General features: G+C 35.6%; 1 protein-coding gene and 1 pseudogene across 2 annotated transcripts in view; both read left to right on the top strand.

Annotated features, from left to right (window-relative positions):
• The window catches only part of DCX-EMAP (Doublecortin-domain-containing echinoderm-microtubule-associated protein), a 587536-nt gene that overhangs the window by 528751 nt on the left and 41165 nt on the right, over positions 1–17620 (top strand). For both annotated transcript variants that reach the window (XM_067352202.1, XM_067352203.1), the window contains one exon: positions 10161–10323. In XM_067352202.1, the coding sequence (XP_067208303.1) occupies positions 10161–10323 (163 nt within the window). The remainder of the gene's footprint in view (positions 1–10160; positions 10324–17620) is intronic.
• On the top strand, positions 3311–8689 carry LOC136998832 (uncharacterized; annotated as a pseudogene).

The following is a 17620-nucleotide window of genomic DNA, read 5'->3' as shown; positions in this document are numbered from 1 at the left end:
TCTACTTATTTCGCCGTTGCTTGTATATATTTTTCGCATCGCAATCGTACAGCTCATTTATACAAATCTCGCTACATACATCGCAAACACACATCGCATGTACACACAGTCATCAGACATATTAATTGAATAAAACACGTCTTCTTATTTATTATTAACAAATCGCGTACATTCTTTGACACACCCCCAACCGAACGAACCTGGATTCCGGCAAGCTATACCGCGTCCGAAAAGCCCACACGGTTTCACATTCCATAAAAAATTGCAACATTTTATGAAAATATAAATACAAAATAATCTTTTGAGAATAATCTTTTTCTGCCAAACAGAAAAAAGAAAAAGGGGTCATGCTTACAAGTTTACTTGAAATCATAAAAGCAATGTACTTCTACATAAACGTTAACTGTTCGCCTATGGTAAAAGTTGGAGTGGGCAGCAGCACAGGGATTTGACTTGGAGTTAAATTTAAAAATATATTAATATCCACCCCATTGTCTGAGGAAGAAAAAACAATATTAAATTAAAACAAGTAAGGGGAGTAGTGTAGCTAAGCCGGTTCTAATCCATGGGGCAATGAGGGGGGTGCGGGGGAAAAGGGAAAGAGGGAGTATCAGATTACGCTGCGTCAGCACTTTTGGAGGGGAGAGGTATCAGGTTACACACATTCGCAGTTGTAAAAGCGCAGCATCAGCACTTTTGTGATGTGGGTATCAGTTACACGAAATGGAGGGGAGGGGTATCAGTTTACAAGAGTTTGGAAAAGACCACATATTTTACGAATTACATAATCGCTTTTCTTAGAATTTACAGGCGCCATTTTGCGCTGTTAGCATTTTGAGCGCCATTTGCGTTGTTACAAGCATGGTATTATCATTATTTTTAGCAACATCAGCAGTTTGGACACCATTGTTGCCAGATTTCTTTATATTTAATCAGCACTTTTAATAGTGCCGTGTGCAAAAGTCCATAGCAACAGGCAGCCACGTCAGCATTTTGGGCGCCATTGTTGCCAGATTTCAATGTTTTAATCGGCATTGTCAGCATTTTTTAATTAGTGTCGTGTGCAACAAGCGGGTATAAAAAAACTCGCAAAAAAAGTGAATCCTCACAGTTATCCGAAATCGTTTGGACTATTTCGCTGCAACGCCTCACCTGGATTATAGCAACGATGTTTTCTACCGTACAGCAGACAACTGTAAGTAATCTGACCAACAAACAGCAAGATGTAGAGACCTTCGCGAAGAAGCGGAAATACTCACCCAACGAGTAAATTGGCTCTCTTACTATTTACACCTTTAAACTCACCGCTATTGTTACACTTTGAATTCACACAAGCTTTTTTCCACAGAAATAGAAGTAATCCGCCAAGCATCGATAGAAGCATGATCACGCCTCCCAGAATTTTGGCTAGAAGATATCCGTTGACAAAAACCAGCAAAAAGCAAATATCTGGATATTGGAATCAACGTTTCAATGTCGAGCCACGTGGAAATCGCTCTCGGTGACAACCATGGCAAAGAAATACATTTTACACACAACATGTGAAAGGTCCTCCTGGATCAACGAGACGCCATCCACCATTTTTTTAACAATGGTGAAGACAAAGCACACACATCATCTCAAACCATCGGACATGTCACACTACGATTTGGAAAGATAAACAATCTAAAAGTACTGCGCCTGGAAACATCAACGGTATGTTTAGCCATGTCGAGCGACACCGCATGTAATATGTTTGCTCTTGAGTATTGCGTAGATCGTATCACTCAGTCGTTGAACAACATCATCAATATGGTTGACACCAAATTCATACACTTGCGAGAAATCGCGAGTGATGTGAAGGACCCCATCGCGGCGATATGTGACAAAAACAAGCAAATTGTTTGATAAGAACGATATAATCGAACTGTTAGCACAAGTCTTTGGATTGCGATAATTTCTAGCGTATCACATGCTTTATTGTTTCATTGTCATAATATATTTTAAGTGTATCTGTTTAATAAATATTATTCCAATTATAATTTAAAATTATTTTGCATTATCCCGACTATGTGTCTTTTCCATCCTACTCACTATACTGACCTATCCTACAGCGCGCGAGTCAAGTTACACCGTTGTAGTAATGAGGGAACCATTTAAATAAATATACAATTTAAAAAGTTTTATTAAAATAAACTTATTTATCTTAAATAATATAATAAATTAATAAAACTGAGGGTATTATAATTAATAAGTTATTAAATTTGAGATTAGAATGTTGAACAATATAGAAGTTATGTTACACTGACCTACCTTACATGAGATAAGCGAGCGTGTTAGGTTACCGCTGAGAATGGAAGAAAGGAAGGAGTGGACGAGTAATTATATTTTAAATTATATTTTTTTTATCATCCTGACTCCCCATACACTACGGAAAAGTTTGGAGCATCCTACAATTTTTAGATAATTTTAATCAACTTTACTCACTAACATTGTAAATATAAGTAATTTTTTTGTTATTTTTCTTAAATTTTATCCAAATACGTGCATTCACAAATAAGTATCGATATTTTTAATAAAATAATTGTATCTGTGAGAAAAATATAATTTTATTTTAAAATTGTAAGGTGTTCCACACTTTTGAGCGGTAGTGTATATCTTTCCTATGCCTCGACCTATCTTACTGCGTGACAAAAGCGCGTGTCCGCTCGGGATAGGAGAAGGAAAGAAATGAGTAGACAAAAAGAATAAGAATATTAAAAGTTTATAATATTAATAATAATTTATTCTTCTAACAATATATATACTTATATATATAGTAATAATACATGTCCTTTATATGCTAACATCACACGTGCGTGCGTGCGTGCGTGCGTGCGTGCGTGCGTGCGTGCGTGCGTGCGTGCGTGCGTGCGTGCGTGCGTGCGTGCGTGCGTGCGTGCGTGCGTGCGTGCGTGCGTGCGTGCGTGCGTGCGTGCGTGCGTGCGTGCGTGCGTGCGTGCGTGCGTGCGTGCGTGCGTGCGTGCGTGCGTGCGTGCGTGCGTGCGTGCGTGCGTGCGTGCGTGCGTGCGTGCGTGCGTGCGTGCGTGCGTGCGTGCGTGCGTGCGTGCGTGCGTGCGTGCGTGCGTGCGTGCGTGCGTGCGTGCGTGCGTGCGTGCGTGTGTGCGTGCGTGCGTGCGTGCGTGCGTGCGTGCGTGCGTGCGTGCGTGCGTGCGTGCGTGCGTGCGTGCGTGCGTGCGTGCGTGCGTGCGTGCGTGCGTGCGTGCGTGCGTGCGTGCGTGCGTGCGTGCGTGCGTGCGTGCGTGCGTGCGTGCGTGCGTGCGTGCGTGCGTGCGTGCGTGCGTACACAAGTTTTACTCTTACCAAATGGCTGTTCACCAGAATGTGAATAATGATGATTGTCAAAGTAATTTTGCATTTTGCAACCAAATAAGACAACAACCACCTACTTTTTACGACAAAATTTTATTTTCTGACAAATCTACATTAAAAAGTGATGACTGTGTCAATACGTGGAACTGTCATTATTGGTCGCAAGTTAATCCTCACTGGTTGAGAGAAATGGATCATTAACATATTTGGAAGGTGAATGTTTGGTGCAGCATTATTGGTAGTCAGATCGTAGGTCCTATTTTTTTTTAAGAAAATTTAAACGGTGATAGGTATTCAGCCTTGATAGAGACAGATCTTTCTGTCTTATTAGAAAATCTATTTCTGCCATTGCGCCGGGATATGTGATTCCAACAAGATGGATGCTCGTCGCATACATCAAGAGTTGCCCGTGCAGCTCTAAGCACTATGTTTCCCAATAAGTGGATAGGCAAATACGGTCCGATCAATTATCCACCTCGATCACCGGACTTCACTATCCTAGATTATTATTTGTGGAGAAGGGTAAAAGACTTGGGGTACCGTGACCGTCCAACTACAAGGGATGATATGATTCATAGGATAAGAGAAGCAATTCAATTTTTAAATAATGATGAAATTTTTCGAGCAACCAATTCCTTCCAAACCAGAGTAGATGCTTCCATCGCAGAGAATAGTGCTCAGTTTGAACACCTCATTTGAACAAAAAAACACACACACACGCACGCGCGCGCCTATACTTTTGTATGTTAAATCAGGACCTTCTAGGGTTTGTAACGCGGAAACAGCTTATAGGATTAAGTTGTGCCCATTAAGACATTTGTTCAGAATGACGAGAACTATAACATATCAAAAAATTAGCCAAATCCACAGAAAGACACTTTCCCATAAGAATGGTGCGGGGTCTTTTGTACTAATGTACAAGATGCCTTTGATTTTAATAGACAAAAGCATATAGAAGCATTCAAATAAAAATAAATTCAATTTTTTTTTATTTTTTGTTGTCTACGAATTTTGATGTTTATGCATTAAGAGAAAAACTATCTGAAAACTATAAATTTTATGTACAATTTGTATTTAATTTTAATTATGGGTAATTTATAGTTTTCAGATGTTTCTGTTTTTAATGAATAAACATCGAGAATATGTACAGGCATTTGAAAATAAGAAAAGGTTTACATAGATTTTATTTTTATTTATATTTTCTTAAATATTATAAATTATTGATTCTATTTTACGATTTAATGTATACAAATTATATTTTTTATTTTATTTAATTATTATGTATAATTTAATGTTTAATTTAATTTATTATAAATTATGGCATTAAATTTTTTAATATTAACAAGATATTGCAGGAATATTAGTAAAGTTATGATGCAGTTTTATATTTCTGCAATATCTATTATTACATTGCAATCTGCAACATTGTTGCAATATATTTCGAATGTTCTGTGCTGTATGAGATATATGTGCATACAAGGAACATTTTTTCATAATTACAAAACATATTTATTATAAGACAGAAGAATCATAAAAATTTACAAATCCTTTTTTTAAATGAGATAAATTGCTACAGAGTGATCGAAGAGTCCTGATATTTGGTCACAAAATCCTACGTCAGAGTGTTGTGTGTCGAAAAACCGCAACGTTATAATTTTAAGTTAATTGGGCAACAATGATAATAAACTTTTAGAAGGTCATTAAGCGAGGTTACCTTTCGAGAATTATATTACAAAACTAATTTAATTATTAAACAATTAGGCGCTGACGCGAGCACTCGTTCTTAGAAGTCCGAGTGTCACTTGCGCCTAAAGTAGGTTAAACAGATCAGCATTTCGGGAATACAATAGACCGTTATTGTTCAAGTCTCATTGTCCCCGAATACTGATCCGTATATATAAAGACGGCACACAAGGCACCGCGGGTTTTTTATCAGTAAAGTTCCGTACGAAGCACGACACGCCGCGTACACGTGTAACCGCAGTAATACGGTCGCCGAGTGAGTGAAGTGTAAAGTGTATCAACAAGAGTATCAAATAAAAGTTATACCTTTTTCAAAAGGAAAAACTAGTTAATTAATTCAACTCTCCGAGTAAACCCCCTTGGCCAGCACGGCGAATCCCGAATCTATTCCTCAGCGCCTACCGCTACATAGGCACTACAAGAGCAAAGAAAGTTTTTCAGAGACAATTTCTGGTATAAATGATCCGTATGGATGTTTGCGTATGTTGCGTATGATGTGCGATCAGCGCCGGCAACTTATATATGGAATATGTGGAGAATTCCACACTCCGATTAATCCGAGTGTGGAATTTCCATACTCGGAATTTGCCCAATTTGTTCCAAAATTATTTATGAGTTGCAACGAGAGCTACCGATATACTACCAATTGTAACATTATATGCTAGAGGGCATTACACAGATATGCATAAAGCGAAACGTCTCCGTCAGCGTCTCATAGTTCATGCCCAAATTGGTGCTCTCTCTTTCTACGTCCGTATAGTTCGTGATCAAACTGTGACCATATAACCAAACTTCTTTTACGTTGCTGTTATTGACCTGAGATCGTGGTTCTTTCAAGCCCCCCAACATATTATCTCTCTTTGTCAGTCATGGACAAGTTTGTCGTAAGAAAAGGAAAGCAAAAACCAGCTGTTTCTATAGCAGCTTCGAAGCCTAGCTGTTCAAGCAGTGAAATAGTCGGTAGTTCGAAGTCGGGGCTGCAAATCACAGAAGCAACAAGTAACAACACTCAAGAAAAACCAAATAAAGAAAATTTGGCGCCTAAAGCAGTATTAAACAAAAGTATGTTTATTTTGAGTAAAATGCAATTTTTTATATAAATATATTTAAATAGTTAATAAGTTTGATAGTTTAAAATATAATTTTACATATAGTATAAAAATATTACAAAAAATAATTCTCAAGTCTTATTTAAAAACATTAAAAATTGTTTTAAAATTTTAATATTATTTTAATAATTAATAAATTGAATATTAATTAAAAATAAAATATCCAAAGTTTGTTATAAATTTCATAAGTCTGTCAGTAAGATTCTTCATAATAAAGTGTACAAAAGTATTCAGACAAAACGTAAACAGTACTTATATTGTTTTTTTAGGTAAAAAAAACCATTATCTTTTGCAAGATGGCAAGAGATATACAAATGGCTAGAATTTAATTCAACGGGTAAGGCCATCTGTAAAATATGCTCAGAAGCAGTAAGCAAAAATATATCAAGTCTAGATAGCCATGCTATACGCTCAATTGAATCATTTGTAACGAATGGCTTTAGTTGTTGGAAAAATGCGGTAGATCGTTTTAATAAACACGAAGCAAGCAGTTTTCACAGAAAAGCATTCTTAGGATTACAAAATTTACGAGATAAGTCTATTATTGAGCATATTTCTCATGCAAAAACTAAAGAAATGGCTGATTCTCGAGTCGCATTGCTAAAGATATTTAGCACTATTAGTGTTTTAGCACAACAAGGTATAGCCCTCCGTGGAAGAAATAATGACGAATATTCTAATCTCATAAAATTTTAAAAAATGAGAGCTGAGGATGTTCCAGAATTGAGGTGGTGGCTAAATAAGTCAGCAGGTTATAAGTGGCTGCATCATAATTACGTGAATGAAATATTGGAAATGATGGCACATACAGTCATAAACACATATATAACAGAAATAAAATCCGCGCAATATTATGCTATCATCGTAGATGAAACATCGGATATATCCAGATTGGAACAAGTTCCATTAACTTTCGAATTACCTTGCCGGATTTTACTATAAAAGAAATATTCTTAGGTTTTTATGAAACCAGTAATACAAAATCGGAAACGCTTCTGAATATCATAAGAGATGTCTTATTACGATATGGATTAAATATTACAAAATTAAGAGGGCAATGTTTTGACGGCGCCGCAAATATGAGTGGAAAATATTCTGGTGTACGCTACTTCGGAAGTTGGAATCAAGAGCCCTTTTTGTTCATTGCACAGCGCATACGTTAAATCTGGTCGCTCAAGATGCTATGAAGAACATAGAAATGATTAATAACTTTCTTGGAGTAGCCAAAGATATGATAACCTTTATTCGCGATTCTCCAAAACGAATCGCAATATTTAAAGATTTGCAGGCGACATCCGAAGAAACGCTACCGATTCTATCACCGTTTTGTCCAACAAGGTAAAATATATAGGTCAATTAATTATATTTATAATATTTAATAAAGTGGATAAAAAAATTAAATTACGTACAAAATAATAATCTAAAATCTAAAGTTATGGTTGTTGATTTAAGAATTTTTGCATCTTATTATAAATTATATAAATAACATAATTTCCAAATTTAATGCTTAATAAATAATTATTACTTTTTAACAATAAAAATAATATTATTATTATATTTTATAGATGGTGCATGAGAGTCAAATCTTTAAAAACAATAGCTGCTAACTATGAGTAAATTTTGTTATTTTTTAATGAAATATCTACAAACAAATCAGAAGTTAGCAGTAAAGCCAATGGATTTTTAATATATTTGGAAAGTTTTGAGTTTTATTTTTGCCTATTAAATTCTATCTAAGCATTAGAGAAAATTGAAATTTTAAATACGCAATTACAAAAAAGTGATTTAAATTTGTACGAGTCACATGAAAAAATGAAAGCCATACTATTATGTTTTGCGGAAATGAGACAATCTGGTTTTGATTCTTTGTGGAAAGAAGCGACAAATGGCGCAAATAAATTAAATTTAGAAGAACCTAAATTGCCTCGCACTCGTAGAGCTCCGAAACGTTTCGAGACAGCAGATGTCCATATATTTAAATCTGTTGAAGAATATTACCAAAAGAATTTTAATGAAATATACGATCAAGTGATTTTTTCATTAAAAGAAAGATTTAACTCCGAAACAATGGAATTTTTAAATATGTGCGAAAATTTCATTACAGGTAAAATCAATGATCCGATTCACATTGTAGAGTTTTATAAAAATGACTTTGAGGAAGAAAAACTAAAGCTTCATCGTGACATGTTTCTTGATATCAAACAAAGAAAAATCACAATATCGACTCTGAAAGATGTTGTAAAATTTTTAAAAGAAAATTTGCCAGTAAGTGAATTGATTAGTGAGTTTTCCAAATTAATTAGGATTTTACTCACAGTCCCGACATCGTCATGCACTGCTGAGCGGTCGTTTTCAACTTTGCGAAGATTGAAAACATATTTAAGATCAACGATGTGGCAAAGCCGATTAAATAACATCGCAATTCTCCACGTTCATCGTGATATAACTGAAGGCTTAGATTTGAACGAAATTGCAAATAGATTTATATGTGCAAATAAAATTCGACGATCAACGTTTGCAGTTGTAAACAGCAATAAATAAAATATCTCATTTTGTAAAAATTTGTTACAGTTTTTCTGGCTCCCCCCCCCCCCCCCTTAATGAATAAAACTCCACACTCGAAATTCTGCTAAGTTGCCGGCCCTGTGTGCGATTTCGTATAAATATGATCGGTAATTCGTATAGCGATGATATTATTTGTATAAATGTGGTGGTGTATAAAGGCGACGTGTGATTCGTCCAAACGTGACGAGTGTATAGATGACGTGAAGCGTCTTGGTACGAGCGACGAGATGTTGGCGCAAGCGCGTAAGATTGAGTCGTAGCGGTTGGTACGACGGAGTGCCTGTCGGCGGGCGCGTTCGTAGATGCGTCGCGAGTCCGTTCGATAGTCGATCGATACGGGTCACGCTCGGTGGCGCGGATTGGTCGATGCGGTTTTGCCTGCCGGATGGTGTTTGGTTTTAAATGCCGGTGTGCGGAGATATGACAGTTGGATGATAACCGAGTACGTTCGGTGGGTACACGAGGACGCTCGTGTTAGAAAGATCTGGAGCCGAGGACGTTCGGCGGGAATACAAGAACGCTCGTATTGGCGAGTGTGTTCGGCGGGTGCACGGGAATGCCCGTGCACGGAGATTTGGTATTTGGGGGTCGAGTACGCTCGGCGGGTATACGAGAACGCTTGTATAAGAGGCTCGGAGCCGAGTACGTTTGGCGGGTTTACGAGAACGCTTGTATAAGGGGGATTCGAAACGGAGGTTTCGCTGGGTACACGGGCCCATATACGAAGACCGGTACCGGGAGCCGAGTATGCTCGGCGGGTGCACGAGAATGCTCGTGCGTCAGAGGATAGAGTGCCGAGAACGCTCGGCGGTACACGAGAACGCTCGCGTTACTTGGAAGCAAAAGCATAAAATCCGAGTACTCTCGGCGGACTACGAGAACGCTCGTAGAGGATGTTCGCTGTCTAGCAGCAAACAGGATCTGATGGAATAGACGTACAGCCGGGCCTCTTTTATACCCAGCTGTCGGCCGACTGACTTCGGATCGGCAAGCATCGACAGTTTCGGCGGCGGTCCCCCATTTGGCGAAATTCGGAGCGGACGGATGTGGGGGGGGGGGGGGGGCGTTCGGCGATTGACCACCGGTGTTTATCGCAAAGTTTATCGGCGCGTGATACGTCCTTGGTTGGCTACGGACGATGGACGGCCCGTAGTTGTAACGATGCATGCTGCATCGTTACACACATGTACAGAACAATGTGTGATGAAATTAGAACAAGAATAGAAATTGTATAAAAACTTTAAGAATGGAAAATTATTTAATTTCGACTAATTAAGATAACAAAATTTTGACTATATTAGAGATTTTTATTTTACCGGGGATATTTATAATAAAAAAAAAGAACAGGTTTCTAAATATATACTATATAACATATATTATATTGTGCTTTAGGTGGGTTTCGAATGCATATGTATTGCTTTTCATCCATTTGGTGTGGCATTAGCAGCGGGGTCATCCGAAGGTCATCTTCTGGTACTTGCAGCTGATACTGGTGCAGCCGTGGCAACATTGAGAGTGTGTGGATCACCTTTATCTTGCATTGGATACAATCCCAGTACGAGTATTATTTTATTATTTTTCAAATCACTCTAATTTTTAACTTGTTTAGTGCTTTTTATAAACTTGTGGTTTTACAAAAATTTAATTTAATATAAATTTAAAGGACCCCGCACACACCCTTATGGAAATTGAATTTCGGTCGAATCGTCTGAAACTTTCAGAAAAGTTGGTTCTTACCATACTGATCAAAAGTAATAATGGGCACGAAGTCCAGAAATGGCCAGTTTTTGAGATACGTATGACGAAAAATCGGAAAAATGGCTTTTTGAGAGAACTAGATTGCTGTATAAACCGAAATTTAATTTCTATAAGGGTGTGTGCGGGGTCCTTTGTTATAATAAATAATATTTTAGCTAAACTTTTAATTAATTTATTTTTAATATTTTAAAAATCTTTTGTTAATAATTTATATCAGCGCTCGGAATTAGTTGCACATTTCGGGCCGATTCCCGAGACAACGCCTGCTGTTCCTCCACTACCGCCCGGCCGCTGGCGGCCGAGCCGCCGATAGCTTTGGCTCAGGAGCTTTCATATAAGAAATAGGCTGAGGCACCTCTAAAAAAAATAATAATATTTTCTTTGCTACATAAATAATATTTATTATCATTAATAATTATATACAGTGTATTTCATTTTAATCTAGCCAGGCGAATATTTCAAACGCTGTTGAGTTTAGAGAAAAAAAAATGTTTCAGACAAAAGTTGTAGGGTTCGGAGGGGGACACAAGATAGTGGGCTTGAGTTTTTGATGAAGGTAAAATTGAAGGTCATATGAAGGTCAACTTTGTTTTTTTAAATGAAATGTAGTATTTTACATTGCATATTCTGAAAGAACATAAAATTCTGCATTAAAATTGTCTGACACATTTTTCATGAAAATCCATAATTTTTGAGGAAATTTAGCAATCAAAGAAAAAATGTTTGTTTTTCGTAAAGAGAATCATGCATCAATTTGTACATGTTCATGAACATTTCTCGTTTTTAGAGTTACCCGGAATCAACGGCGTGGACGTGACGAAAATCTGATTCCAGCGGGGTGCTTGATTTACGTGAGTCCCCTTGCCTCTCACTTTCGGGGTTGCTAAATTTGCTAAATTTCCTCAAAAATTATGGATTTTCATGAAAAACGTGCAGTTGCATGTTGCAAATTACATATTTTTTCTTGAAAGCAACTATGTGTTTTCTTTATACCAATTGATTCGTCTCATTATTTTATGCATAAAAGTATTAAGGTAAGATTCCCGAAAATTGAATGTTTTACAAGATATTTTATATTTTATGTCAAAATACTGTAATTTACAAGCCTCATAACTCGAAAAGTACTTAATGAAAAATAACTTCATTATAGTGTTTTGAAAAGCTCTTGACACTAGCTATTAGATTTTGGAATCAAAAATAGGGGTTTCCATTTAAAAAAAATAACTGACCTTCAAATGACCTTAAAAATTGACTTCAAGGTCAAAGTTACTAACACAAATAGGTGATCCCCATTGTCCTGAACAACTTTTGTCTGAACCATTTTTCTGTATTTGGCTTACTTACGGAGTTATTTGCGTGGATGGATTAAAATGGCCCACCCTGTATATATACAGGGTGTCCCGTAAAGACCGTAACAACGCTTACGGGTATATTTCTGAGATAATTCTGAGCAAAAAATCTTAATACCAAAATACTCAGGGTGTAATGGTTTTTGAATTAGAAGCATTTAAAGTTAGCGAATAAAATAGCCTGAAATTTGCGCGCTCAGGTGTGTACAACGTACAGTAATAAAAGCGAAATTGACTATCGCTCTCCTGTTGTCAGTATTAATATTTGGAAAATAAATTTGCTAATACATATTAACATAAATATTATTTACGCAATTAAGATTTTGTTGAAAATATTATAAAGAAAAAAATATTATGATACACAAAACGCAAGCTGTCAAAAATTACATTTTTTTGACATTTCTTTTTATCTTACAGATATTTGTACAATAAAATTATTAAATAATTGAAATAGTTTCACAATATTTTATTTTAATAACAGTTAAAAATAATTAAATAATATTGAATATGTAAAGACTCGGCGCATAATTTTGAGGTAATAAATGTTGTACCTTTGAGTAATGAAACGCATGCATTTTATTTTCTTTTAATATTTTATGAACCATTGTTTTTGACATTCCAACTTGACGACTAATTTCACGAATACTCATTGTAGGATTTTCTTCTACATTACGTAGCACTTTTTCTTCATTTTACCATAAATGAGTAACATATCACAATATTCTGTACAAATATCTGTAAGATAAAAAGAAATGTCAAAAAAATGTAATTTTTGACAGCTTGCGTTTTGTGTATCATAATATTTTTTTCTTTATAATATTTTCAACAAAATCTTAATTGCGTAAACAATATTTATGTTAATATGTATTGGCAAATTTATTTTCCAAATATTAATACTGACAACAGGAGAGCGATAGTCAATTTCGCTTTTATCACTGTACGTTGTACACACCTGAGCGCGCAAATTTCAGGCTATTTTATTCGCTAACTTTAAATGCTTCTAATTCAAAAACCATTACACCCTGAGTATTTTGGTATTAAGATTTTTTGCTCAGAATTATCTCAGAAATATACCCGTAAGCGTTGTTACGGTCTTTACGGGACACCCTGTATATATATATATTGTTGCGCCCACGGAACGAAGTATCAAACACGTCAAATGGAACTCAAAGAATAAAAGAACACTTTTATAAGAATAAAGGTAACATTTTAATAAGAACAATAACTTGAATAAATACAATAAGTAACCGGGAACAAATAGAAAGCTGTCATTAACGTCCGCTCGAGCAGACAGCTCACGAATCTGACTTCTCACAGTTTGTTTACAAACTGTGATAGAGACGTCTCAGCGGCTAAACAATATTACCATAGAAACTATTTACAATATATCGTCTATTTAAGAAACAGCTTTCAGAGCTGTGAACGGCCGATCGATATTATCGATTGATCCCTCAACTGATTGCACGCAGCATCGGCGGCGAAAAAGCCTGGGCGCAACACTGCTCCTTTTCAAAATTGTCGTCCCGACAATTGTTTTGGCTAAACGGACTGACTGTAGTCTTCATGTCTTCAAGTGTTGACTCCAGGATGATATTACGACTTCCTGCTCTACCCTGAGCTGCTGCTACAGGTTACCGAGCATCGAAATACTCAATCAAACACCTTTCAGGATCATGTAAGATTCTGTCGTCAAACCCTCTTCAAGCGTCGATTTCAGGATACCTTCATAACATGGTTTCTTGCTCTTCCCTGAGCTACTTTCGCTGCAGGTTACCGAGCTCCGTCTTTTAGTACTCAATCGACTTTCTTCTCGAATTTTTTTTAGTTACTTTCTAATTTCTTATTTTTCGGACAAGAGAAGAGTAATCACCGTGGATCTATCGCCCTAAGAAGAACTTCTCAAGCCCCCTGCCTCGGCATTCACTCTCCGGCTCACGGGAAAACTACGGCTCAAAAACCGTAAGCGAAGTAGTCTTCTTTGAAAAATTAAAAATCCTTTCCTCTTTTCCATTTTTCTTTCTATCTTCGTCTTTATTCCTTTTTCCAAAATTTCCTTCCCTTCCTTTCTTAAAACATCCTTTCTCCACTTCTTTTTTTCAAACATCCTTTCTCCACTTCTTTCCTTCCACAACTTTCAAACTTTCTCCTTCTCTTTTTTTTCAGGAAACTATTAAACAGAAATAAAAGAAGCAGAATCAAATAAACAAAATTAATTTTTAAACACATTAAGAAATTATCTCTCCATTTCTTTTATTATTTCGGGTTAACGGATGTTTCAACTTCATTTAAAAATTTTTTTTTACCTTTCATAAAATAAAACCAACCTATCCGTATGAACAACTTTTCTCTTATGCTTGAATGATGTTTGAATGCAATAAACCATATCACTTATTCTTTTAACGATTTTATATGGACCTTTCCATTGATTTTGCAACTTCAGAGCTTTTCCCATGATTCGTTGGGGATTGAAGAACCAAACTTTTTGTCCCATAGAAAAATTTACATTCCTAGCCTTTCGATCATAAATCGAACGTAACAAATCTAAAAGAATTCGCAAATTTCGAGCAAAATAAACTTCTGAAGGAGTTAGTTTTGTTGTTTCATGCTTCGAAGAACGATAAGCCAACAAAAACATCAGAATCCACCGATCCCAATCTTTTTGATTAGAAGAAATAAATTTGGTTAAATAATTCAAAATTGTCCGTTGTTGTCTCTCCACTTGTCCATCTGACTGAGAATGTAAAGCGATCGTTCTTGTTGTCCTTATTCCCAATAAGTTTGAAATTTTTTGAAAGCGACGTGACTCAAAACATTTTCCTTGATCCGTATGTACTTCCAACGGAACATCGTGCCTAGAAACAATCTGTTCAACAAAAGTTTCAGCAACCGTTACAGCTTTTATATTTTTCAAAGGAATCGCCTCTATCCATTATGAAAAACAATCAGTTACCACAAGCAAATATTTCTTTCCAGAATAGGTCATTGGAAGTGGACCTAAAATATCCATTTGAACTCTATCGAAAGGGTTTCCCACATTATAAATTTGCAAAGGAAATTTCCTCTTTCCTGAAAAACCAACCTTAGTTATACATATCTCGCAGGAACGACACCAATCTTTACGTCTTTTTTGCATGAAACCCAATAAAATCCCTGACGAATTTTTGCTAAAGTTTTATTCACTCCAAAATGCCCACCCGAAGAAGAATGGTGAGCTTCCTTCAAAATTAAATCAAACTTCTTTTGAGGAACAATAATCTGAAGAACTTGATTTTTCAAAGTCGGTGACTCCCAATTTTTTAATAAAATTTCTTTTTGAAGAATTAAGGCATTCCAATTATTCCAATAAACTTTAGCTGAAGAACCTTTTTCAATCACTTCTTGCCATGAAGGACGTACACCTGCCTCTTTTCAAGAATAAAGAAACTATAGGATTTTCAAGTTGCTCCCTCCTCCAATTTATAAATTAATTCATTTCCTTCTAAAATAATTCGGCAAACTTTTTTTCTCTATTTTCTTTTTTTTTAGATTCTACTTTTACACAATAACTACAAAGATTTTTTAAGCAAGGTTGTCTTGAAAGTCCGTCAGCATTGCCATGAGATTTTTCTTTTCGATACAAAATTTCAAAGTCATATTGGACTCTTTCCAACCAATGCGCCAATTGTCCTTCCAATTCTTTAAAGGACATTAACCATCGTAAGAAGACATGATCAGTTCAAACAAGAAATTTCCTTCCAAATAAATAATGATGAAAATTCTTTATTGAATTGACAATCGCTAATAGTTCTCGACGAGTTACACAATAATTTCTTTTAGCCTTTGTTAAAACTCGACTGAAATAAGCAATGACTTTCTCTTTTCCATTTTGTTTTTGCGATAATACTGCACCTATGCTATGATTGGAAGCATCTGTGTCCAAAATGAATTCTCCTTCCTCCTTAGGAAAAGATAAAATGGGAGAAGAAATTAAAGCTTGCTTAAGTTTCTCAAATGCTAACTGACATTGAGATGTCCATTCAAATTTTATTTGATTCTCTGTCAAAGTGTATAAAATTTTAATAAGAAATGAAAATCCTTTCACGAATTTCCTGTAATATGAGCAAAATCCTAAAAAGCTACGCAATTGCTTCTTGTTTTGAGGAACTGGCCAATCCTTTACAGCAATTATTTTTTCTGGATCAGTAGTCACTCCTTCTTTAGAGATAACATGTCCTAAAAATTTCACAGAATTCCTAAAAAAAGAACATTTCTTTGGATTAAGCTTAGGATGAGCAAATCTAAATCGTAAAAAGACAGTTTCCAACCGCTGCAACATTTCCTCAAAAGTTTTCCCAAAAATTATTACATCATCCAAATATACTAAACAAATTTTTGATATTAAATCACACAAAACTTGCTCCATCAATTGTTCAAATGTTGCCGGAGCATTGCACAACCTAAAAGGCATTACAGTGAATTGCCATAAACCGTTTCCTAACGAGAATGTTGTTTTCTCTTTATCTTGAAGACAAATTTTAACTTGTCAATATCCACTCTTAAGGCCAAGAGTAAAAAACCAAGAATTTCCAGAAAGCTAATCAATCATATCGTCTATTCGTGGTAGAGGATAAGAATCTTTTATTGTCACAGTATTGATTTTTCAGAAATCAACACAGAAACAAAGTGATCCATCTTTCTTCCTTACCATCACTGCAGGAGATAACCATGGACTTTGTGATCTTTCTATTACACCTTGTTTCTCCATTTCCTTTATTATTTCCTCTACCTCAGCTCTCAAATGAAGAGAGATCCGACGAAGTGTCTGTTTAATAGAATGCGAATTTCCTACGTCTATTTCATGTTTTATTAAATCGCAATTTCCCGCGATAACTTCTTTCAAGAAAACATCCTGATAATCTCGCAAAACTTTTGCATACATTTCTTTTTGAGAAGAATCTTAATTTTCCGAATCCCGTTCAAATAACTCCCTTAAAACAGAAGAAATTTTATTTTTCTAAAAATTTAATCGTGCACAAGCAAACTCTTTCTCAGTTAATCCTAATGCAGACCGAAGACTTTTTTCTGCATTTATTGCTGCCAAAAAATCTATTCCCAAAATACAATCGTCGCTAATTTCTGCGATTAAAAGAGACAAGTCCAATGAACATTTCCCTAATTTCACTTTTGCATGCGGCCGAAAACAAATCAAAACTTCTCCTGTGGGATAAACTAATCTTTCATTTCCTGAATTATCATAAATCTTCGATGTTTCTACCATTCTATTACTTAGAATCGAAACATACGCATTTCTATCAACTCTAAATAAACACGGTCTTTCATTAATTAATCCTTTAAAGCAAAACTTTTCTTTATGAATTTGACTTATTGTTGGTCTAAATTTTTTTTTCGGAGCCTCCTTGCTCTTTGTCGAATCTACCCCGAACAATTTGACAAAACCTAATTTGTTGACTTCTCTTTCATTAAAGCCGGACACTCTGCTCGGAAGTGTCCCGACTTTCCGCATTGCCAACATTCCTTATTGTTTTTCTGAAAGTTATTCTTATTTTTACTAAAATTATTTTTATTAAAATTCTTATTTTCCTTTTTCTAATTTTAATTTATCAGAAAAATTATAATTTTTATTCTCTCTTTTATCTTTTTCAAATATTTCAAATTTCTTTCTTTTTATTTCCGAAAAACTATTTTTACTAATTTTTTTTACGGTTTTCGCTCTCTCTATTGCTAATTTCAATGAAGAGACTCCCT

Source organism: Linepithema humile, chromosome 3 (genome assembly GCF_040581485.1).
Source record: "Linepithema humile isolate Giens D197 chromosome 3, Lhum_UNIL_v1.0, whole genome shotgun sequence".
NCBI lineage: Eukaryota > Metazoa > Arthropoda > Insecta > Hymenoptera > Formicidae > Linepithema > Linepithema humile.
The sequence above is the reverse complement of the archived record's forward strand: the minus strand, read 5'-3'. Positions and strand labels throughout refer to the sequence as shown.